The sequence below is a fragment of the Typha latifolia genome, chromosome 12, assembly GCF_019914945.1.
Source record: "Typha latifolia isolate L0001 chromosome 12, TyphaL0001v2, whole genome shotgun sequence".
Taxonomy (NCBI): domain Eukaryota; kingdom Viridiplantae; phylum Streptophyta; class Magnoliopsida; order Poales; family Typhaceae; genus Typha; species Typha latifolia.
The window spans coordinates 5,271,559-5,295,556 of record NC_133097.1 but is presented as its reverse complement, the minus strand read 5'-3'; the positions used below and the strand labels follow the sequence as shown (position 1 = coordinate 5,295,556).

Genomic DNA, 23,998 nt, shown 5'->3' with positions numbered 1-23,998 from the left:
ATTTAGACTTCACCGAATTTTTAGCTGCCTAGTCTAGACAGGCTTCAAGCTACATGCGTCGCCGAACAATTGCTTCAAACTAAATGTCACCAAGATCTAATCCAAACCGTTGCACTATCAAGCTGTTCTTTCAAAATTAATCGTACTATCGAGTCATCAATCAAATAAAACTAAACCACCAAACTATTAAATAATTTTTTCTTATATTATTTAGAGTTAGAGAGCGTGAGGCTACCGAGAGAGTAAGTACCATCGGTTGGTATAAAACGATAGTAGTGTGCGGTTTGACCTGTGGGCCCGTACAGAGATTCTCTGGATTTGCTCTTTACTCCCACTCTCTTGCTGTGCAACCGACGAAAGCAATCAGCGGGCGAGAGAAGAGAAAAAAAGGAAAAGAAGAAGAAATGGAGGTCCGATCTCGCGCGCCGGGAAAGATCATCCTCTCCGGCGAGCACGCCGTCGTCCACGGTTCCACCGCCGTCGCCTCTGCCATCGACCTCTACACCCACGTCCATTGCCTCCTCCCCTCCCCCTCCGGTCCCATTCCGATCTCTACCAATTTCTTCTCGATTTTGATATTAAGATTAGAGATGCCAAGTTCCCTTTCTTTTTTTTCGCAGAGATTGGTGAAGGATCCGTGGAGTTGGACTTGAAGGACATGAATCTAGTCTTCTCCTGGCCATGCTCGAGGTTGAAAGAAGCCTTTGGTGGTGGTAGAATTGTTCCTTCTCCGGATTGGAACCCAATTCCGTGCACGCCACAAATCTGGAGTTCGATTTCTACCCTGGTCGACGAACACAACATCCCCGAAGCCAAGATTTGGCTCTCGTCTGGCGTCTCAGTTTTCCTCTTTCTCTACACCTCCATCCACGGGTACTAATCTATGTTCTGCATAACTCTCTTTCTATTTTAGCTATTAAAATTTCATTTTTTTTTTCTGGTTCTAGATTTAAGCCTGGGAAAGCGGTTGTGAATTCCGATCTTCCGCTGGGCTCAGGCTTGGGGTCATCGGCGGCGTTCTGTGTGTCGCTTTCAGGGGCTCTTCTTGCACTTTCCGATGCCATTTGCGTCGAGAAGAATGGGAAGCGAGGTTGGTTGGCATTTGGGCAGAGTGAGCTGGAGTTGGTGAATAAATGGGCTTTTGAAGGTGAAAAGATTATCCATGGGAAGCCTTCCGGTATCGATAACACTGTCAGCACCTTTGGTATAGAATGATATCTATGTTTTACTATCTTGCTTCTTAATTAGGAATATTGCATTATAGAGTTTTATGTCAGTGCATTTCATATGTCAGGTAGCATGATCAAGTTCAAGAAGGGGGAATTGACTAACATTAAATCTAGCACGCCTATCAGAATGCTCATCACTAATACAAGGGTTGGGAGGAACACTAAGGCGTTGGTTGCCGGTGTATCAGAAAGAGCATCCAGGCATCCAGATGCAATGGCTTCTGTGTTTATTGCAGTCGATTTAATTAGCCAGGAATTGTCGGCTATTGTTGAGTCATCTGCGCAGGATGAAGTAGCGATTAATGCAAAGGAAGAGAAGTTGCAGGAGTTAATGGAGATGAACCAAGGATTACTCCAGTGCATGGGGGTTAGTCATGCCTCTATAGAAACGGTGCTTCGAACGACTCTGAAGTATAAATTGGCTTCTAAGCTAACTGGAGCTGGAGGTGGAGGCTGTGTTTTGACTTTGCTCCCTACATGTATCCTTGCTTTGATTATCTTAGTTTACCTTTCGTTTCAGTTTCATAATGTGATTTACAGCCTTGATCTTACATTTCATCTATATTTGAGCTACTGCTTATGCTTTGATAGAAACTGCAGAATTACAGCTTATGCACATTTGCTGAATTTTGGTTCATCCTTTATAAGAATTGACACCAAGTTCATTTGACATATTGACAGGTGTCTATGACTCTTTTCTATTCATTTTGTTGGACTTCCTTAAATATGACCCCTCATTAATTGCTCAACTCTTGTGTGCAATCTGATTTTTGTTTGTGATGAAGTCATACACCTTATACAAGATAAAACTTTTATGAGTTCCCAGTTTAGTGGCATTTCTAAGCCTCAGATAGATAGCCCTTTTGTTGTCATTAGTCTCTTTAAAGTAATTATTGAACTGATTATGTACAAGAACCTTATGTTTCTTTTGGTCATTAAAACATAGGGAATAGTTTTATATTCTTTTCTTCTGATCTTGCTTTAATCATGTAAAATGAAAATTATTTGAGCCATTTGAATATATATGTTATTATGTTGTTATATACAGAGTCTCTCTATCAAAAGTGATTGTTCAGGAACAGCAATTTCACTGATTTATGCATTTATTGTTTGAAATAAAAATTTTGGTTGGGGAGTGGAATACTGGATGCCTTTCCAAAACTCCTTTCTAAGAGGACCAGATAAATGGTTTGGTTAGTTTAGTTCATGATGGCCTCTAACATCCTTTGTTGGATGTTGGTCTCTGTATATACTTTAAATATAGAGGAGAAGGAACTGTTTTGCAAATTTGAATTACTGTTTTCCTCTTGCTTTCATTTGATTCTAGCAAGATGGCTAAGCTCTTTATTAATTTTTTTAAGTTACTCTGAGATGGAATTATTGTCTTCTTAAAAAATCATAGGCATAGTAGAGGTAAGTGATAACATGATAAATTAGTTAAGGGGATCATGTTGCAGATTGTAAGTATGTTGCAGTGTATTCTCTAAGGATGCCATTTAAATTATTCTTTGGTCAAAGAGGATTCAGTCACAAGGATTTGGTCTGTTGGAATTATGAAGAACTGGATAATCTTTTGAATATATATTGTCTATCACCTTAAGTAACTGTCAATGACAAACATGTTCTCCATTTTGAAAAGGCCACATGTTAACATCTCCTCATGTTATTAGTTTTTCCTCTTCTTTTTTTTTGTTGATAAAGCATGTTATTAGTTCAGAACTAGGGTTATTGACAGTTTCAGTTGCTCATCCTTCATTGTGTGAGAATATTTAATATGAGTTAACTAGATATACTGTATACATACATGATGACTTTGATTTTCATGATATTATCTTAACACATGAATTAGATCAAAATTTAATAAGTTATATTATATGAACCAGAAAAGTACCTTTTCCTGGTGATATGTTCTTACTCTGTTCATTTATGGCCACATAACCCTCTTCACCATATAAAGGCTTATATAATAGTAGTCAGTAGGCACGAACAGTGGTATGAGATTTCTATTGTTATTGAGTTATTGCTATCTCCTCTTCCTTTCCATGAATGTGTTTTAAATAGTCATATAATTCTTTGGCTGATATGTATGTGCCATCTAAATGTGGCATGCACAAGCACAATAGAACTATCAATCTTTTTTTCTTTGGGTTATTACAAATGGCAAGTTATTCCATTATATGTTCATGGGAAATCATGATGCTAGTATGTACTAGGTTTTTTATTTTTCTCATGTTGCACCTGCTTTTCGTCTAAGGTTCCTGTGCTCTACATCTTACCTGTGCTCTACATCTTAACATTCATTGGTCCCTTGACACATTAATCAGTATTATCAAGCATAATTGTGGACAAGGTAACTGCTGAGCTCGAGTCTCATGGATTTCACTGCTTGAAAGTTGAAGCTGGAGGGAAAGGTCTTGAAGTTTGTTTCACCTAATTATCTTGATTTTCTCATAAATGTTAGCATTTCTAATCAATTATCACATTTCTAATCAGTTATCACGGTGGTTTTTTTCTTTATGCATTAGGAAGAAGAGAGAGCTTAGTCTTTTCTTTTGCTCTTGTCATCCCTGTATTGGTTGACTTCACAATTCCAATAATAAGTTCCTTTAAGATAGTGAATCTATGTTTCTTTTGCCATCACCTCTTCCTATATTATTGAAGTTGTTGTGTTATGAAAGTCAATCCAAAGTTTTAAGTATGAAAGTTTTCCAACTAAAAGAAAAGAAGTGATAGTTTGCCTTCTTGAATTGAACTGCTTTTGCATAAGAGTTCTTTGTGGGAGTTGGTGTGCCACATATTATTGTGTCACTAGGTATATGTATATATGTGGTGCCATAGAACCTAATGATAGTCCTATTTGTCCAGTAATTTTCATTTCTTTTCTTTCCTTGCTTTTGACACTTTTTTTCTCCAAATTAACCATTCTATATCAAGATATGTATATACCCTTCATAACGATTACCATAATCAAACTACATCTTTCAACTGTATTGTTGTGGAGAATGGAGATAAGTGTCCATTTCTCAGTTTTCCGTGTACAAAATTCTTCTATATATATATATATATATATATATATATATATGTATATGTATATTGCCTAAGTGGAGGTTGCTTGGCTATTCCAATTTAAAACATTGCACCCCATAAGGTTCATTTATATTTGCATCGGACTCTATATTTATTATTTAATTAATATAATATATATTATAATTTAATAGGTTATATTAATATTATTATTATTTTAAATAAAAAATATATGATTAGTAAACTATCATCGACATTTTTAAAATAAGACTAATATTCAATAGTTTTAAAAATAATTTTAAATTAATACTATTTTAATTAAACACATTAAAAATATATTACACAAAATAAAAATAAAAAATTTAAAAATAATTTAATATTAGACTCATTTTAAAGTTCTTGATCTAATGATACTATTTTTGTTAAAAATTGATTAATAAAACTAATTATATATTTAGTTTAACTAATTGAATTATTTAATAAAAGATATAGATATAATTTAAATTTTCGATTGAGTTTTTATAGGGCAAAGTTGAAATTTTAAAAAGTTGAATAGTATTTGAGCCGGGATTTAAATTTTTAGATGGGACTCCAAATTTAGAGCTCTATTATAGCTAGCCTGAAATTTGGAGCTCTACTATATTTGAGGTATGAGACAAAAACAAAAGCATATATACTCTTATATGAGTCTGCACTCTCCGCGACCAGACTTTGCCCATAGAAGAAAATGAAGAGGAAAACTTGGTGCATGGTAATGCCTATGATGTTGAAGGTTCATTATATAGTCCTAGATTTAATTATTCACAAAGCATTTGTTCATGAGGAGAAAACTAGCCGAGTTTGACCTTATTCATAGGAAATGAAGATGAATCATGGAAGATGATGGGCAAGCCACAACCCATTTTTTTTGTTAATGCTCTCTTGGAATTAAGACTAAGATGTTGAGCAATCTACTCATTGATCCTTCCTTCAAGCTAGTAGAGCAAGCAAGCTTAAAAGAAGGTTTAGAATTTAATTGCAACCGGATTATAGCAAAACTTAATGGGGTGGATGCCTCGATAATATCTCTAATTCGTACCAGGTGCGCCCTCTAAAGAAAAAACTTTTGCTCGTGTGAAATCTAAATTTTTCAAAAATCAATTCTTATAGAGTTGGTAGGTACCTTTCTCTATGACCAAGGAGGTCATAGGATCAACTCCAACTCTAAATAATGTGGTTGGGTGAAAATTATTTAGGATTGGAGTTGATCCTATAACCTCCTTAGTCGTAGGGAAAGATATCTACTAAAGTTTACTAGAATTGGTTAATTTTATAAAGATTAATGTCTTGTTGAGTTTAGGGATCTCCTCTAAACTAGTTCACTAATCAAATATCTTTTTATCTTTTTCATATTTAATCATAAGACTAACTAACCAAGTTCGAGGATTGTTTGCTTTTAAGTTTTAGAACCCCCTAAATTGATTCAGTGACCTCTAAACTAATTAAGTAATCAAATTTTTTTTAATCTTTTTTATATCTAATCAAATTTATTCTTCAAAAATATTAATAAAAAATAAAACTAATTAATTGAGTTCAGCACTTAACCTCAAACCAAACAATGCCCTCCTAGAAAAATCAATTTCTTGTCAACAGTCTCTGTGATCAAATGAGCATTAGAAGTAACAATGTCAGCTGCAAAAGTTCTAGATAACTACTTCGCCTTTTTTTTTAAATTTATTTTTAAGATGATAACGGTGGTGTAACATGGATACGTATATAATATGAATTCATTTACTCCATCAAAGACACATGAAGTAGCACTCTTTCAACTGTCGTAAGTTGGTCATCTATATAAAGAGCTTAGTTGGTAAGTTTAACAGTTCTACATTAATTAGTTTGAACCGTAATAAAGGAATAAAGTTAGTGATTAAGAAAAAACCGATGAGAAGGGTCTCTTAAGCGGTAAAGAGGAAGAGAGTGTACGTTTAATGAGGAGGCGACGCGTGCGAATACATTGGTAGATCTCTCTCTCACGTCTAACATCGTGATGCCACGCACCATCACACGTGCTCACTCCACCTTCTCTCTTCTCCGTCCTCCTCTTAGGATCATTGAATGCTCTCTTCTCTTGCGTCAAAGACCACACTGCTACCCTCCTCTTCTAAGACTACTACCACTCTTCGTCTTCTCCTCGTCCTTCCTCTCTCCTTTAAGGTATCGTGTTCCAGACCTTGCTCACATCGAAGTATCATGGCTTCCGGAGGCCAGCAGTTCCCTCCCCAGAAGCAACAGACCCAGCCCGGGAAAGAGCACCTCATGGAGCCCACTCCTCAAGCCCATAGCCATGAGTATAAGCCCGCAAACAAACTCCATGTCAGTTTTTTCCTATCTCTCTCGCTCTTTTTCACATGATTTTTGATTCGGTTCGTGGTTAGTTAGATCTAAGTTTTGCAAGCAGGGTAAGGTGGCGCTGGTGACCGGCGGCGACTCCGGCATAGGGCGGGCGGTGTGCCACTGCTTTGCGCAAGAGGGAGCGACGGTGGCGTTCACCTATGTGAAGTCGCACGAGGACAAGGACGCCAACGACACGCTCCAGATGCTCCGGGAGGTGAAGAGGGGAACCAACGCTAAGGACCCCATCGCCATCCCCGGCGATCTCGGCTTCGAAGACAACTGCCGGAAGGTGGTAGAAGAGGTCGCCAACGCCTACGGCCGTATCGATATTCTCGTCAACAACGCCGCCGAGCAGTACGTGCAGACCTGTATCACTGACATCACTGAAGAGCAGCTCGAGCGCGTGTTCAGGACCAACATATTCTCCTACTTCCTCGTCACCAAGTAACATTTCTTTTCTACAGTTTTCGAAGAAAATTTTGAAATGATCCTATCTTTCTCCTGACATTATTCCTCTTGAGATTTTAACCTTAACTAAAGGATCTAAGGCATTTTTATTTCCAATTTATTTGTTTTTTATTTTTAATTTTTGGAAGTAACAGAATTTAGGGGTGACATGGAATTTCAGGTTGAAAGGATATTTTGGATATTTAAGTTTTTTTTAATCTCTCACTGGGTATATAATATGATATGATAATAACTGCAAACTAGAGGGTGTTCTTTATAAATTTCCTCGTCTCTCTCGCTTGAAGGTTTGCGGTGAAGCACATGAAGGAAGGTGCGTCGATCATCAACACGACGTCCATAAACGCGTACAAAGGGAACGCCAAGCTGCTCGACTACACGGCGACGAAGGGCGCCATCGTGGCGTTCACGCGCGGCCTGGCGCTGCAGCTCGTCGACAAGGGGATCCGCGTCAACGGAGTAGCCCCCGGCCCGGTCTGGACGCCGCTCATACCGGCGTCGATGCCGGAGGAGATGGTGGCCAACTTCGGGAAGGAGGTGCCCATGGGGAGGGCGGCGCAGCCGACAGAGATCGCTCCTTGCTACGTCTTCTTGGCCTCCTTTGATTCCTCTTATATCACTGGACAAGTCCTCCACCCTAATGGTAAGTTGGTAACTCACAAATCACTGAGAAATACTACTAATCCAACATTATAATAGAATCTTATTGAAGAGTTGAAGGATCTTTAAAAGTAAAAAATATTTCTTTTATTACGAACGATGTTTCATTCTTTGCGGCGCAGTGATGAAGGTTTCTTACGTGGTTATATATTTATATGTATTTATGTGGATTTTTTGTTGTTGATGGTGTGCAGGTGGAGTGGTTGTGAATGGCTAAAAAGAAAAATCTTGGAGGAGGAAAATGAGAAGGTTTAGAGTGTGTGCATGGACTGTAGATCTTTTGTTATGTAACAGGGTTTTTAATGCATGTGGATGTATTAGGATGGTCGTTGTTATGTTTGTGTGTGCATGGGCTTTGTGTATATATGAGCTACAGCCTAGAGATGCTGGATAAATAAAAGATGGGTTTTGTGATAGTATTCTTGTGGACAAATTAAGATAATTGTTGGCTAATTTGATGGCAGTCATCAATTAATTGTATATTTTAATGTAAAATGGATGATAAGTAGATTGCAAGGTGGTTTTTGGTTTTGGGAAACACTTCTTTCTTGTCATTTTTAATTGAGGAAGAAAAAGGAGAGAATTTTTTTTATTAATTTTTATTAAAATTATTCTTGATTTATATAATAATATTTTGGTTTTATGTGTGTGATATATAATTTCCTAGAAACTTAATATTCTTCCAGTTTTTTTTATCATATTAAAGTAATAATGAATAATTTTTTTTAAATAAATATATTTTCTCAGAAATTTTTTTTTAGAATTTACTAAGTAAGTTCATAATAAGTCGAGGTGTCTTAATAAGAAGTTGTGAGCTTACTACTTATTTTTACTCTTATCGAATGTTGTAATACTAAGAATTTTCTTAAAAAATAATATAGCATTACATACTGGAGAAGACCAAATAAAATAGTAACCTTACCTAAAATGAAAATAATAATAATAATAATAATAATAATAAAACAGTGATTTTGATTTATCATTGATTACAATTAGATGAAATAATGATAGATTAAACTAAGCTTAGCGTGTTATAATTAGATAAAATTGAAGAATCTATTGTTGCATTTTTTTTTCTAAACTTTTCACTAGATAATAAAGAGGAGAAGCACTTAAGACTTATGGAGGGAAGAAGAGGGTCTACTCGGTCTGCCATAGAAGTAATGACTCGAATTGGCAGTCGAACGAAGTAAATCCCAACTTTGAGTTGAAGCTGTTAGTCACCATGAGAGTATAGGGATAGTGAAAAAAAGATATGTTCCACTGATTCAAGCTTATCAAGAAGGGCTAGGCTTCTGATCTCTGATAGCTCCTGACCTGACCGGATCTTCTAGGTATATACCAAAAGTAAGGAAAACATATCTCAACATGTCTCTCATCCTTAGCTCTTCAACAGTAATGGAATCCAGAATTCGAGATGCTTGGAATGCTAAGAGGCAGAGGGACATTAGAGATAAGTGAGTAAGTTTCATTGCCAATTTGATATGAAACACCATATTTGAAAGCTTTTCTTTTGGATTTAGTAACACACTTTCAAAAGTGTGAACAGGAAAAATATGAAGATTCTTTCAATGGGATGCGCTTTATTGGAGTGGAGGATTGAAGTTCTTCCAACATAAGGTTAGCTTGAAGGATGAGAATCTTCCACCACCACTTACTCAGCATAGTTAAATTTTGGTTACAAAGATTGATAACTCTTAAATCTCTCTTATCTTTAGACTTGCAAATAGTTTTTTAGTTAACAAGACAGTGGAAGTCTGAGGCATGCTGCCCATCCTGCCATAAGAAGGATCTTTGAATGCAGTCAATCTTGTACAAGATGTCAGAATGGATCTAAAATATTGGGAGGAATTAAGAAGGGATGGTCGCAAGGACTGAGCTAAGAAAGGTTAGTTTTCCATCAATTGAAAGAGTCTTGGAATTCCAATTTCCAAAGCACCAATCAAGCTTGTTGATCACTGGTGTCCAATTCCCCTTCGAGAAGGGGCCAGGCCTTAAAAGAAGCCCTAGGTATTTGATCAGGAAGGATACCTTAGAGAAGCCTCACATGGCCACCCACTAATGGAGGTTGGGATTATCCAAAACGTAGAGCACAGTCAATTTCTAAAAATTGATCTTGAGATTTGAAACAAACTCAAAGAGGTGGAGAATCATTTTGAGGTTAGAGCTTGAGGTAAAAACTGCCTTACAAAATCGAATCATATCATTAGAAAATTGATTAATAGAGATGTTCTTCTCTAGTCTTAATGCTTCGGAGGCTATTAAGCTAGGCGAGGTTGATCATACGAGTGAGAAGGTCAATGGGGATGATGAAAAGCACCGAAAATAAATGGTCACCCTATCATATCCCCTAATCCATGCCAAAGAAGCCAGAGGGGCACTATTAACTAGAATTGCATTCGATGCTGAGATGTGTATGGCAATGATCCAATGTTAATAGGTCGTCAAAAGAAAGTGGTTGACATAGTCAAAAGCCTTGCTGAAGTCAAGTTTGATAATTAGATCAAAAAACATGGTTTGGCTTATCTAGTGAATCAACTCATGAAGTGCTACAAAATTATCAACTCATGAAGTGCTACAAAGAAAGTGGTTGACATAGTCAAAAGCCTTGCTGAAGTCAAGTTTGATAATTAGATCAAAAAACATGGTTTGGCTTATCTAGTGAATCAACTCATGAAGTGCTACAAAATTATCAAGGATGTGATGGCATTTGATGAAACCAGACTAGCTAGGTAGAATTAGGTCATTCAGAAGAAGAGAAAAAAAAGGCGAGATCATTCGCCTAGACTTTCGAAATAATGTTGATGGAGCAATTAATCAAGCTAATGGGTCAAAAATCCCTAGGCTCCTTAGTGACTTCACATTTAGGGATTAAGATCAGAAATGCCTTAGCCTATCCTGATAGTGAGAGGAGGTGAAGATGTTAATAACCCGTAACAAATCCTACTTGATCACGATCTAGTAATGCTTGTAGAAGAGGGCGAAGAAAGTAGTGGTCTAGAAGCCTCGCCACCTCAGAGGTTAAAAATGGCCCGCTTAATCTTAACCTCATTGAAAGAAGACTAGCCCATTGAAGTGAGATTTAAGTTGTCAAGCCCATAAAGAGCATCCAAATCAACCTCCACTTATTGCTTAAGCGGTTGCTTGAAAAGTCTGAAAATATTTCATGAATAAATTAGAGATTATCTTTTAGCAAAGTCATGTGGTTTGCATGATTAAAAACAAGGAAAAAAAATAGAAAAAAGAAAAAAGAAAAAAAGGTAGACAATCTCCCAAAATTGCCACCAGATTGTCATAGGGTTCGTCGGCCCACAGGGGCACAGGGCTACTCCATCAAGGTGGACTATTTCCCTCTCCTTTTTCTTCCTTCTCATTAGATCGTCTTATATGTAAGAAGATGCTGAATTTGTTACATTTCCTCTTCTTAGATTAACATTCAACGAACAACTACAGTAAAAAGAAAAAACCTGTTTGGTATAAAGTTTAAAGGTAGTCTATTTCAGGAAGGCTTGTTTGGTCCAAAACTCCACCACCATATGTGAACTTTATATTTGATTTAATTTGAATTATCAAGTTAAGATCTAGGGCCTAAGCTTTATAGTTGATATTAAGTCCTTCAGTCTCTCCACTACTATGACAAGGATTTTGATGAGCTGAATCCATAGTTCCTAATAAGAGAGATAATGTTCATTACTTCATTATCCCAAATTCGCATATTGAAAAATTTACACAAATTAATCAAAAGAAAGATTTTATTTTAACATAAAATACATATAAACATCTACACGTTGAGATCACATCACTATTTTAAATAATTTATGCAATACAATGGCTATCAGTCAGAAGACATGTGAAGTGAATCTCCCTGGCAATAGAATTGTTTTACTTTTAAGTTGGTTCTCCATTTGTCTTGGGCTCTCCATCAAAACAAAAGCCAATCTTCTCGGAAGCTCTCCAAGCTGCATGAAACTGACAATAAGATCCAAAAAGGACCAATTAGAAGGTGATATGAAATAGTAAATGTTTCAGCTAAGATTATGTCAAGGATATAAATGATATATGTTTCAGATAAGATTATGTCAAGAGACAGGAATAAACTTTCAAAACATATGAACTACCTCATCAACAAATGATTGGTTTGCAACAATATAAACCCTCAGAATAAAGCATTATTGATTCACACAGCAAGCAGATAATGGTTTAATTCCAAAACAACTTAACAATATTACACCACATGACAATTCCATAAAATAAAAAGAACAAATTAGAAAATGAAAAACTTCCACCACCCGATCCTTCAAAGCTTCTTCCTTCAGAACAAGAATGATAAGGTGAAAACATTATAAACTTTGGAATAACAAGAAGACCAAGCATCCTACAAAGGATCTTGCAAAAAGACTGATTGCTGGGTTGCCATGCCCAAGTCTGTCATGCCTATGATATTATCCCGAAATCTTTGCTACAAGAATCTATAATAAAATTTATCTCTTTCTGAGTAACAGTAATTGCTATATTGGAGCAAAGCAATCTTGAAACCCTAATAGTTGCATTACATCCTGAGCCTAAAGGAAATAAATCTTAGAATCCACTTCTCTTCTCGTGCTGGAAAATTTTCTTCATTAAATCTCTTTGTGCCTCTATTTATAGAGAGATATGTTCCACCAAAACAAAACTTAATACTACTATTGGCTGCTGGTTACAAAATGAAAGTCAGATTCATATTCCCATTTTCTTCAGCACTATCATTAGATCCACCAAATCGCCCCAAATCATTTATTTAATCTTATTTCTTGGAACTTAAAAGGTTGACAAGTTAATCTTCTAACTAGACATAACAAGTCAACACCATGCTTAATCTTTTATCAGAATAAAAGAAGACACTAATATGGATTTTGTTAAAAACAAATTATGTAGAATAGTCATCCTCAGTTTCCTCTAAAATGTCCTATATGTTTGTATACTTTCTTGCTTACATTAGGGTAAAATCAGAGATGAACCATGCTAGGAGAAGAATCAGACTTTTAAATAAACTAGAAAATTCCCTAAACCAAAATGTTCTTATATCTTCATAATATCAAGCAGTTAGAGAGCTATTGATACTGATCAGTTAATATGAATAGCAATCTGCTCATTAACAGGACTCCTAGGTTCTAGTCCTATCACCAAGGGATATCACTGTGACAGGATTGACATAAATCTCAAGTAGTCATCACAATACATGATCTAATTATGCTCGTCCTGAGAATGACATTACCCAAGCCCATTGCATGATGTTGCAGAATACTGATAGCTTTACAAAAATATACTAGCAAATGCAAATCTTCCAATAGAAGCCAAATAAAAGTATGAAAATCCATTGTGCATGATGCAAAATGTCATCTTGCTCAAATTTTGTCAATGCATTTTCCAGCCATGTAGAATCATCTCACCCAGATTTTTTTTTTCTGGTCTTACCCTCTATAGTCTAATTCGATAGCTTACTGCTACATCATTCTCCGTTCATCAAAAATCAATAGGAAATTAAATGTGTATTATCCAGCATTGCATCGAAAAATTAACTATAATGGTCACTAAATGGAGGCAGGAGGATGAATATGAGCTATAGGATCTTAACCTAAAAATCATATCAAATTGACAAATTTCAAGAACCCATCACCCAGAGTTGTCTTCCATTACAAACTATTAACCCAAAAATTGAAAAAAAAAGCCTCAACGAAATCAGAGAAAGTAAAAGAGAGACGGTTCCATTGCCCAAGACTACTGAATCATGTCATGTAAGTATGATAAATCAAGTTAACAACCACTTCCATAGTTGCACATGTACGAAATGTCTATGTACGAAAGTAAACCTAGGAGGCATACTTAGATTTCTTTTCTTTTTTTGTATATAAAGAAGCTCATAAGGAGAGACGATAAGCCTCATCGACACTGTAATATACTATTAACCCTAAATCCAAAAATCACAAGATTTTGGGTGTAATGATGTGTAGCCAACAAGTGAGGACATTTTGACAACATAGGATGTAACACCTTTTGACAGAGAGCAAAGCAAAGAAATTTCTTGAAGTAAGAAGTTACCCATAAAAGTCGAAGATAACCATTTTTAAGTGGCAAAGTAAATGAACTCTTAATTTCTAAGTCACAAGGACAAACCAAGTCCCGTACAAACATCAAGGATGACATCAATGAATTATCGAATGTTATCAGATTTAACCAGATCTTCAACGCAGCTTCTGTACTTGCCAATCAGATCCCTGACATTAAACAATCAAATTATCAATGAAAACCAATAGAAAAAGTACAAGTAGAAACTATTAACACTTGACATGAGAGTGTAGTAAGGACAAATACAAACCTCCTTTGGTTCAGCTGTTGCTCAGTTTCTTCTACTTTCCGCTTTTGTCCTTCAACTGTCTAGTATCATCACAAGCAAACAATTGAGACCTATATGATGTGTATATAAATATATATGGGCAATGAAGTTGCAAATAGCAATTAATTAGAAAAAGTATTTTTCAAACCAAGGTTCGAAAAATCGGAATCGGAATTGGGATTGGCCTTCCGGAAAAATGATACGTATCGGCCGGATCGGCCATATCGGCCGTATCGGCCATATCGGCCGCCTGGATCGGATCGGACTTTTTAATTACATAAAATTTTAAATATTATTTAAAAATGCAAGAAAACTTCTAAAAATTTAGAAAAAAGCTTACCAAAAATAAGAGAAGAAAAAAGAAAACCCATGGTGCAATAAAAATTGAAAAAAAAGAAGAGATTAGAAAGAGTGAGTGGAAGAAAATCAAACAAAAAAAAACCATGATGCAGTAAAGAAGAAGAAGAATTTGTCGGAGTTCACCGAAGCTAGATCTCTCCGTAAGGAAAACAATGATTATATGTAAGGAGAAAAAAAAGGAAAGAGTAAAAGAAAGAAAAAAAGTAAGAAAGAGAGAGAGAAAGAGTTTGGATCGGGCCTGGATCGGCCGATCCATATCGGGATCAGCCGATATGGTGAACCATGTTTCAAACATCAACAAATCGTCAATGGGATAGTGCTCATATGCTTAAAGAGGCTCATATTATAAGAGTGTTCTCGGATCCGAATCCCAATGGCACTGGTTTAATTGGGATACTATCAAGTTCACTTCTCTCCAAAAAAAAAAAACAACTCTGATAGAAGGTGGATAGTAGATTATCTACAGCAAATAATAACTGCAAGTCTGCAACCACCGCCAACAAGACTGCTTCCATTTACTATTTTTTTTTCCTTTTTAGGAAGCCACATTTGAAGTCCAATTAGTACAAAGTAAGGATTAAAAAGAATATCTTAGTTATACTTACCACAGACTTGGTATTTAGTGTTCCTGATATAGAGTTCAGTAATTGTTGGCACCTTCCAAATGTGTTGGTCAATTCATCAACCTAACAAAATATTAGGACGAAATGAGTGATGTCCACATTAAAGAGCATGAGTGTAGGAAAGTGGTAGCACAGTTAATTGCAAACCTAATCCAAGATAATCTTTAGCAGGATGTCTAAATTATCAATGTAATGAACATGAGAATTTATAACGCTCATTCAAGATATATCTATAAATAATTAAAAACCTAATAGTACATTTTTAATGAACTACTGTGATGGTGCAAATTCTACCTTTGACAAGCAAATTTCATAAAACACAATAGATTCTAAAGGATGTTGCATCTCGTACAGAGTTTAGTATTTTCTTATCTAGCATTTGATGTCTTGCATGCATATCTGATTCATGATTCAAGTTTTTTATGATGATTGCCTTTCGTATGGTATGGTACATTAAGATATTTCCTAGAGCTAGCATTAGTTTAAGCTAAATGACTCAATTATAGTCTATAGATAAAATGGGAAATCCATTTTCTGAAGTTGGAAAGCTGGAGGGAAAAAGAAGATTCTAACCAATGCATCAAAATGTTGATCCCTTGTCCCAGTTTCAATTGCATCCGCTAGACTTTCAACCAACTGGGAAACAATGAGCAAAATTAGATAAACAAGCATAGGAAAGCTCATAGTCAACAGTCAAAACCTGATTCACGTTAAGAGAACACCAATTACCAAGATATATATTCACTAGAAAAGTTTATAAAAGTATCCGAATAGAAAAACAAAAACAAAAAACATTTAACTTAATGTCTCTCCTCAACAAGGAAGCTAGAAAGTCCATAGATCAAACATAACTGAGTTAGTACCAAGAATTCTTGCCGAAGTGACTGTTTAAAAAGATAAATTGTCCCCATTTAATTAATTCAGTTGATCCATAAAGTGCATCTTAATATTTATTCATCATCAAAATCCTAACTTTTACCCCATCAAAATAATGTCATTATGAAGAATAAAAGTTCACCTCCTTGAATTTAGTAATTTCTTCCTAATTTTCCATTATCTCATCTATCCTTTCATATCCAGTAGCAAACCCTAGAATTTGGCCTCATTGTACAGAGGAAAGCATTTATGACTAACTCCATACTAATCTTTGAAGAAAACAAGCAACGAATTAATAAAAATCTCATAAAGCAACATATTAGGGTAGGGTTTCTGATCAGGGCATACGTGAAGGAGGTGGAAGTGAGAGGCAAGCGATGGGTGGTGGTGATGCTGCTGCTGCTGCTGTTGCTGTTGTTGTTGTTGTTGTTGTTGTTGTTGTTGCTGCTGCTGCTGTTGCTGTTGTTGTTGCTGCTGTTGTTGTTGTTGTTGTTGTTGCTGTTGCTGTTGCTGCTGCTGTTGTTGTTGTTGCTGTTGTTGTTGGTATTGAAGGGCATGGAGGTCTTGAGAGGCTGAGCTTGGATTTGGGACCATCATCCAATTTCCCCCGCCATATGGGAGGTCCATAAGCGTCGGAGTTTTCTTTATTCAAAATTAATTTCGAGCCGATGATTAAAACTAAGCTTGAACTGAAATGCTTTCAATTTGACCCAATTTCAAGCTCAAGAACTGCAAGACAGAGAAAAAGAATCAGCATCAAATTTCAATTCAGTTCATTTATTTTTTATCATCCTCTTGCCAAATCTCTTAGATTACATAATAGAGAAAAAAACTCATTATAGAAAAGCTATCATATGCTTCAGCATATCTAACAATTTGTTTGAGAGAATGTAGTAGAAATCATGAACTTCAAAGTAAGAAATTGATGGGAAAAAATGAGCTCAATCATTGAAAAGAGAAATTGAACAAAAGAATGAGTCCTAGGGGTGAAAATAAATCGGATACGGATCAACTAGTTCTCAACTCACATTTGAATCATTTTTTTTTGCTCCGGATACGGATTTGAATATGGATATTACATAGATAGCAAAATTTAAAAACATATCCCAACTAAACAGATATATCTTAAATGGATATACATTAGATTGCAACAGGATACAACTATCAACTGGTCTTTTAATAGTCTAAAAAAAATTAAACATATCTATCCCTCACTCTACTAATGCAATTTTAACAAAAGGTAGCTAGAGAAAATTACAACATTACAGCTTACTGAAGTTAGTTTAGTAAAGATTCACAATTACAAAGGAGCTTCCAGCAGATTTGCGATGGTTAACTATTTGTTAAAGCTTAAATCGATGATCTAAGCTCGTATAAAAGCTTGAAAATTTGCATTGGACTACAGTTGGTTCTCTCCACTGCATTAGAGAAATAATTGCTCATTCTGAAGAAAAAGGACGAATATAGCTGAAATGCAACTGGCTTAAAAAAAAACTCTATCAATCACTTATTAATACCCCATCCCCAATTAGGTAAGAATCAAATAAGAAAGAAATAGATGCAGGAAAAAGGGAAAAAGAAGAAAGCATAACTTTCAATGATTACTCATAAGAAGCAAGGAAGATCTAAAATCTCATGGGCTATTGGCTCTCCCACTCACAACTCAAAGATCTTCAAGGTAGCAGACATTGGAAAGCAGATACAACATGAAAAGTGCATGATTAGTTCCACTAAATCATATTAAGAAAGAAGGAAAAACAATCTGTTCTTATACATTCATTGCTTTGTAAAGAGAAAAACGCTTTGGAGCCAAGAGCCCAATGCACTCCAACGCACCAGGCTCCATATTTAAAGTAATAATATAATATATATATTTATATTAGCCATTTTAAATTACTTAATAGGTCCCCTTAGTATTATTATTTTTTAATAAAAGATCTATGGTTAAAAAAACTCTCATTGAGATCTTTAAAATAAGACTAATATCCAATGGTTTTAAAAGTAATTTTAAATTACTAATTTTTAATTAAATACATCGAAATTACATTACACGAAATAAACATATAAATAAACATTATATGTCATTAACTAAAAATATCAAAATTACATTGCATAAAATAAGCAGAAATTAATATTTCATAATAAAAATAATAGATATTTAATAGTCTGGTAAGTCATCTCCATAGCCACCGATTTCGATTCCGTAGCCACTTCCTCTTTTTTGACTGTATCCACCTCCTCTTTCTTAACTGTATCCACCTCCTCTATCTTAACTGTATCCACCTCCTCTATATTGATCTTCCGATGAACCTCCGATTTGAAAATAAATATTGCTTCTTCTACAAATTTCATATCTTTTTCTTTGAAAGAAAGCACGTTCATCAAGATCTTCAATTTTATTTAAATTAATTGACAAGATCTCTCTATCCTCGCGATCACGATCAATATTCAATTGCATAGCTCGTAGTAACTTTTTTTGTCATTTTCTAATTTAGCCATCATCATTTGTTGCATATTATTCCTACAAAAACACGTTTGTTCTTGTTGTTCTTTTATATTAGTAAAAATTTCTCTTATTTCTTGAAAGGTAACTTCATAGCTAAGCTCTAGATTTCTCCTCTTTGCCTTTTCCTTCTTTCTTCCAATAGGCCGACTTGATGAGTTGGAACTAGGAGACTAGTCATCACCAATGAAATACAAATTTTCACTCTCTGTTGTTGAGATCAACGAATTTACAATATCCGGCTACAATAAAAAATTAAATATATTCAAAATGACAGGGTAATATAAATATAGAAGTAGACACTTATAATGTCTAATTCAGAAGCTCCGCTTAGGTTAAGACACTCGATCTGTCGAATATATCTACGAAATTTTCTTATGATCTTCTTAATTGCATCCATACGATATTTTAACAATGTTGGAGTCCTTTGTTTCCCGTGCGACTCTTTTATACTCTTTTATTTTCTCATAATAAACTAATGTAACCCTCTCCCACAACTTATCTTTCGTCTAATTAGTACGTAAGATTAGATCTTGGGAGACTTCAAGCCATGATAAGCATAAGACTTTATCTTCTTGGTAGTTGAATGTCTTTCCTCGAATAGTCGAATAAAATTAAATACTTTTAAATAAAAACTAAGAGTTTGAAAGATGATTTGCAGAATGCCACTATTTATAAGAAAAAAAATTTAGATGAAGATCTTAAAGATAGGATATGATAAAATAGAAATCTCTTTTAAATGTATTATAAGATAGAAATCTATTTTAAAGATATGATAAGATATAAATCTTGTCGAAAATAAGATAAGAATCTAATAAAGATCAGATATAATAAGAATCGAATGCTCATAAGATGACAAAACTCTTAAAGATATGATAAGATAAAAATGTTACAAAAATAAGATAAGAATCTAATAAATATTAGATATAATAAGAATTCAATGCTCATAAGATGCAATACTGTCTTCTTTATAAATATCTTCTCAAACTCTTCTCTCATAATTCAAAACTGTTATCTTACATGTTCAAATATGGATGTTGGAAAACAGCCATCTCAATCCTCATCTTCTTCCGATGGTGAAACCTTTGATCTCTACATGCAAGATTGAGAGCTTGAACTAAAAAGAGATAGAGGAGGAAATATTAAAATAGTTGATCTTGTGCCACCAGAACAAAAGAAGAAGGCACCGAAGCTCGATTCCTCGCCATGTAGTAATCAATCAAGAGAGAAGGTAACTCTTGTCCTTGTACAAACTATATTCCAACGCCAGAGTCCAAACAAACAGTACTTTGCTGCCAAACAAAAAGGATATCGAAAAGATGTGGAGCGAGCATTTAGAGTTCTTTAGACACAATTTGTCATTATTAAAAAACTAGCACAATTTTGTGATATGCGAGTATTACATGACATCATGCCATTATTAAAAAACTAGCACGATTTTAAAATAAGCGAGTATTACACGATATCATGATTGGTTGTGTGATACTACACAATATGACTATTGAGGATAAACGGAACGATTTCAAATATAGAGAGGCTCATTTTGAACTTCGAAATGCACTGAGAGGCACGGGAATTAAGGAATATAAATTTTAATGTAATTTTTATTTGATGTATTTCATGTTTGATATATTTCATATATAATGTATTTTAACATTTAATATTTATATTGGAAAATAATTTTGAGTAATTATATTTTAGGACACATTGATTTTAAATAAAAACAAACATATTTATTTTATAAATAATAAAATATTAGACTCATTTTTATAAATAATAAAAAAATTTAAATTTAAATTAACTAAAAAATAATTTAATATTAGACTCATTTTAAAGGTCTCGATGAGACCATTTTTGTTAAAAACTAATTAGTAAAACTAATTATATACTCAGTTTAACTAACTAGATTATTTAATAAAGGATACAGATTGAATTAAAATTATTGAATGCAATAATTATTGGGCATATTTGGAATTTTTAAAAAAATGGAGCCGAGTTCCAATATTTTGGTGGGGCTCCAAATTTGGAGCTAGCAATGGAGCCCAGTTGGAGTTCCACCGGGCTCCAAATTTAGAATTTGGAGCCCGATTGGAGTTGCTCTTATAGATCTATTAGGGCATTTCCAATCGATGCTCCAAAAGCTCCAAATATGGAGCATTTAGAGCAACTCCAACCGGGCTCTAAATTTGAAATTTGGAGCCCGGTGGAGCTCCAATCGGGCTCTATTACTAGCTCCAAATTTGGAGCTTGCAATAATCCCACAAAAAAAATAGAGCCCGACTCCATTTTTTTGAGCATTTTAAAAATTCTAAATTTGCCTAATAACTATTGCATTCAAAAATTTTAATTCCATCTGTATCCTTTATTAAATAATCTAGTTAGTTAAACTGAGTACAAAATTAGTTTTACTAATCGATTTTTAACAAAAATAGTATCATTGGAAAGGTCTCATCAAGACCTTTAAAATGAGTCTAATATTAAATTATTTTTGAGTTAATTTAAATTTAAATTTTTTTCTTATTTATAAAATTAAGTAATATTTTACTAAAATATAATTACTCAAAATTATTTTTCAATGTAAATATTAAATATTAAAATACATCAGATATGAAATACATCAAATATGAAATACATCAAATAAAAGGTGGACTCTAGGGTTGGAATATAGTTTGTACAAAGGTGGACTATTTGGGATATATTTATCCCATCAGCCAAGTAATAACCAGTATCATAATTTTTTTCTAAAATAGTATAAAAAGCAAGAGGAGAAACAACTTGTGCTAATTTATCGAATAAATTAGATGACTATAATACATTAACATTATTGTTGGAGCCCGGTAACCCAAAATATTTTCCTCTAGGGTTTTTAGAAAAATAATCATTCTAAAGCAACCATTACCTTTTAGAACTGGCCGCCTCGGCGCCTTGCGCCTTCCTCTCTTGTTCCGGTGGCACAAGAAAAACTGTTTTAATATTTCCTCCTCTATCTCTTCTAGTTCAAGCTCTCAATCTTACATGGATGAGGATCGAGATGGCTGTTTTTCAAAATCCATATTGATGAGAGAAGAGTTTGAGGATATATTTATAAAAAAGGCAGTATTGTTATCATTGGATTCTTATCGTATCTTATCTTTACAATATTTTTATCTTATCATATCTTAAGAGTTTTGTCATCTTATGAGCATTAGATTCTTATCATATCTGATCTTTATTAAATTCTTATCTTATTTTCGACAAGATGTATATCTTATCATATCTTTAAAATAGATTTCTATCTTATCATATCTTTAAAAGAGATTTCTATCTTATCATATCTTTATGATAAGATAGGAATCCTATCTAAGAACTTCATCTAAATTTTTTCTTATAAATAGTGGCATTCAACCATTCTCATTTGCAAATCATCTTTCAAACTCTTAGTTTTCATTTAAAATCTTTTATTCTATCATATGTCAACTATTATGCTTATCATGGCTTGAAGTCTCGCAAGGAGAGGATTATATTAGTTTATCATGAGAAAATATAAGAGTCGCACGAAGAACAAAGGACTCGTATGAATGCAATTAAGAAGATCATAAGCAAATTTCGTAGATGTATTCGACAGATCGAGCGTTTTAACCCAAGCAGAGGTTCTGAATTAGACATTGTAAGTATCTACTTCTATATTTATATTACCCTATCATTTTAAATATATCTTTTTTTTTTTTGTTAGATTATCAAAACTAAAACTTCTATAAAGGATCGCAGTTGAATACCATAAATTTTGTTGATCTCAACACAGAGAGTGAAAATTTGTATTTCATAGGTGATGAGAAAAAGTAAAGAGGAGAAATCTAGAACTTAGCTCTGAAGGTAACTTTCAAAAGTTAGAGCTACGAACTATGCAATTGAATATTGAATATTGATCGTGATCGCGAGGATAGAGAGATCTTGTCAATTAATTTAAATTAAATTAAAGATCCGGATGTAACATCAATATAGAGGAGGTGGATACAATCAAGAAAGAGAAGGTAGCATCAATATAGAGAAGGTGGATATAGAGGTAGCTACGGAATCGATGGCTACGGAGATGACTTACCCGACTATTAAATATCTATTATTTTTATTATGAAATATTAATTTCTGCTTATTTTATGTAATATAATTTTAATATTTTTAGTTAATGACATGTAATGTTTCGATGTTTATTTCGTGTAATATAATTTCGATGTGTTTAATTAAAAAATTAGTAATTTAAAATTACTTTTAAAACTATTGGATACTAGTCTTATTTTAAAGATGTAATTTAAAATAGCTAATATAAATATGTATATTATATTATTATTTTAATAAATATGGAGCCCGATGCATTGGAGTGCATCGGGCTCTTGGCTCCATAAATGCTCCAATGGAGCATCTGTTGGAGATGCTCTAAGTAACTCTGTTAAGAATTTTTATATTTTATCTATCTGATATTTCCAACAAACACAATTCATGCAAGTAATATATAAATATTAATGTTCCTCAAAACACACTTAGATAGGTAAATCACATAAATAGAGTCTAACAGACAGAACAGATAATAGTTCAGGAAACAAAACATCTAGCACATCCAGCATACAAATGCTCATTCATTTAAAGCCTATAGAAATGCTCTTTCCTAGTCGCAGTTAAGTGCCTCCTTTCTCATAGACTAAACCCTAAAGCTATTACCAAGTCGTCACTAGCATAAACATATCATCCAGCAAGAAATAGCAGCATTAAATTAGATACCAACTGTTGAAACTTGTTAGAATCCAAACTCTATTAATATAAGAACAACCCAAATATTCAAGATCCAAAATGTTAGTTTCTTGAAGAGATGGGTCCATCATTTTCGTTCTAATCAGCTGAGGAGGTAATGACTGTTGCCCTAAAGGGGAGGGTAATGCTTTTGGGGGGGCCGGGGCCGGGGGAGATTAAGGCTTGCAACTTAGATATCGTGTGCGAGCATACCCTGTAGATCCATTGACGGGACGCATCGGTGAAGTCGAAGGCGGGATCTTCGAGGAGCTCCGCCTTCAGCCGATGGTATGGTAGATCTTCCTAGGACTGTAGATGGAGAGAGGAGGACGGGTTTGTAGCCAGCAAAGAGGGAGATAGACGGAGGCGGTGGCGGATGGAGAGGGAGAGAGACGAAGGCCGCCGACGCCGGTGAAAGGGTTTCTAAATGATGCGCAGGCCGGTCAATTTTTGATCGAATAGGGAGAGAGCTGGAGGGTAGGGTTCAGGTGGGATATATATATAAGCAGGTAAATGGATATCCGATTCGCATCCGGATCCGACTAACTAATGAATAACCATATCTGGATTTGGATTCCGATATTTTTATAAACCTCAATCCGTGTCTAGATCCGCCAGCAAATTTGCAATTATATCTAGATCTGGGTATGAAATCTATCGTGACGAAAAGATGTGCACCAGCGGAGGGCATCATCGTCGAAGGTGTCGGAGCCGGAGGAAGCAAACCAGCCCGCAGCGGGGCAAAGAAATC

General features: G+C 34.6%; 3 protein-coding genes across 5 annotated transcripts; 2 read left to right on the top strand and 1 right to left on the bottom strand.

Annotated features, from left to right (window-relative positions):
* Positions 1-297: 297 nt before the first annotated feature.
* LOC140799226 (mevalonate kinase) lies at positions 298-3,848 on the top strand. Its single transcript, XM_073153427.1, has 5 exons — positions 298-537; positions 621-873; positions 948-1,204; positions 1,295-1,708; positions 3,554-3,848. Exons 1-5 carry the CDS (start codon positions 405-407, stop codon positions 3,661-3,663), a joined length of 1,167 nt encoding a protein of 388 aa, XP_073009528.1. The 5' UTR covers positions 298-404; the 3' UTR covers positions 3,664-3,848.
* A 2,604-nt stretch (positions 3,849-6,452) lies between these two features.
* Positions 6,453-8,059, top strand: LOC140799208 (glucose and ribitol dehydrogenase-like). Its single transcript, XM_073153388.1, has 4 exons — positions 6,453-6,605; positions 6,691-7,070; positions 7,379-7,734; positions 7,946-8,059. The coding sequence occupies exons 1-4, from the start codon at positions 6,483-6,485 to the stop codon at positions 7,966-7,968; spliced, it is 882 nt and encodes a 293-aa protein (XP_073009489.1). The 5' UTR covers positions 6,453-6,482; the 3' UTR covers positions 7,969-8,059.
* Positions 8,060-11,485: 3,426 nt separating this feature from the next.
* LOC140799126 (mediator of RNA polymerase II transcription subunit 9) lies at positions 11,486-23,719 on the bottom strand. 3 transcript variants are annotated; one of them, XR_012110951.1, is made up of 7 exons: positions 23,461-23,719; positions 16,332-16,712; positions 15,681-15,743; positions 15,090-15,170; positions 14,107-14,165; positions 13,830-14,005; positions 11,486-11,720 (listed from the first exon to the last, which is right to left on the bottom strand). XR_012110951.1 is itself a non-coding variant. In XM_073153277.1 (7 exons), the coding sequence occupies exons 2-6, from the start codon at positions 16,608-16,610 to the stop codon at positions 13,942-13,944; spliced, it is 546 nt and encodes a 181-aa protein (XP_073009378.1). In that variant the 5' UTR covers positions 16,611-16,712; positions 23,461-23,719; the 3' UTR covers positions 11,486-11,720; positions 13,905-13,941. The 3 variants fall into 3 exon arrangements, 2 of the variants coding, with proteins under 2 accessions (XP_073009378.1, XP_073009379.1); XM_073153277.1 differs by having other exon boundaries at positions 13,905-14,005; XM_073153278.1 differs by having other exon boundaries at positions 13,917-14,005.
* Between the last annotated feature and the right edge of the window lie 279 nt (positions 23,720-23,998).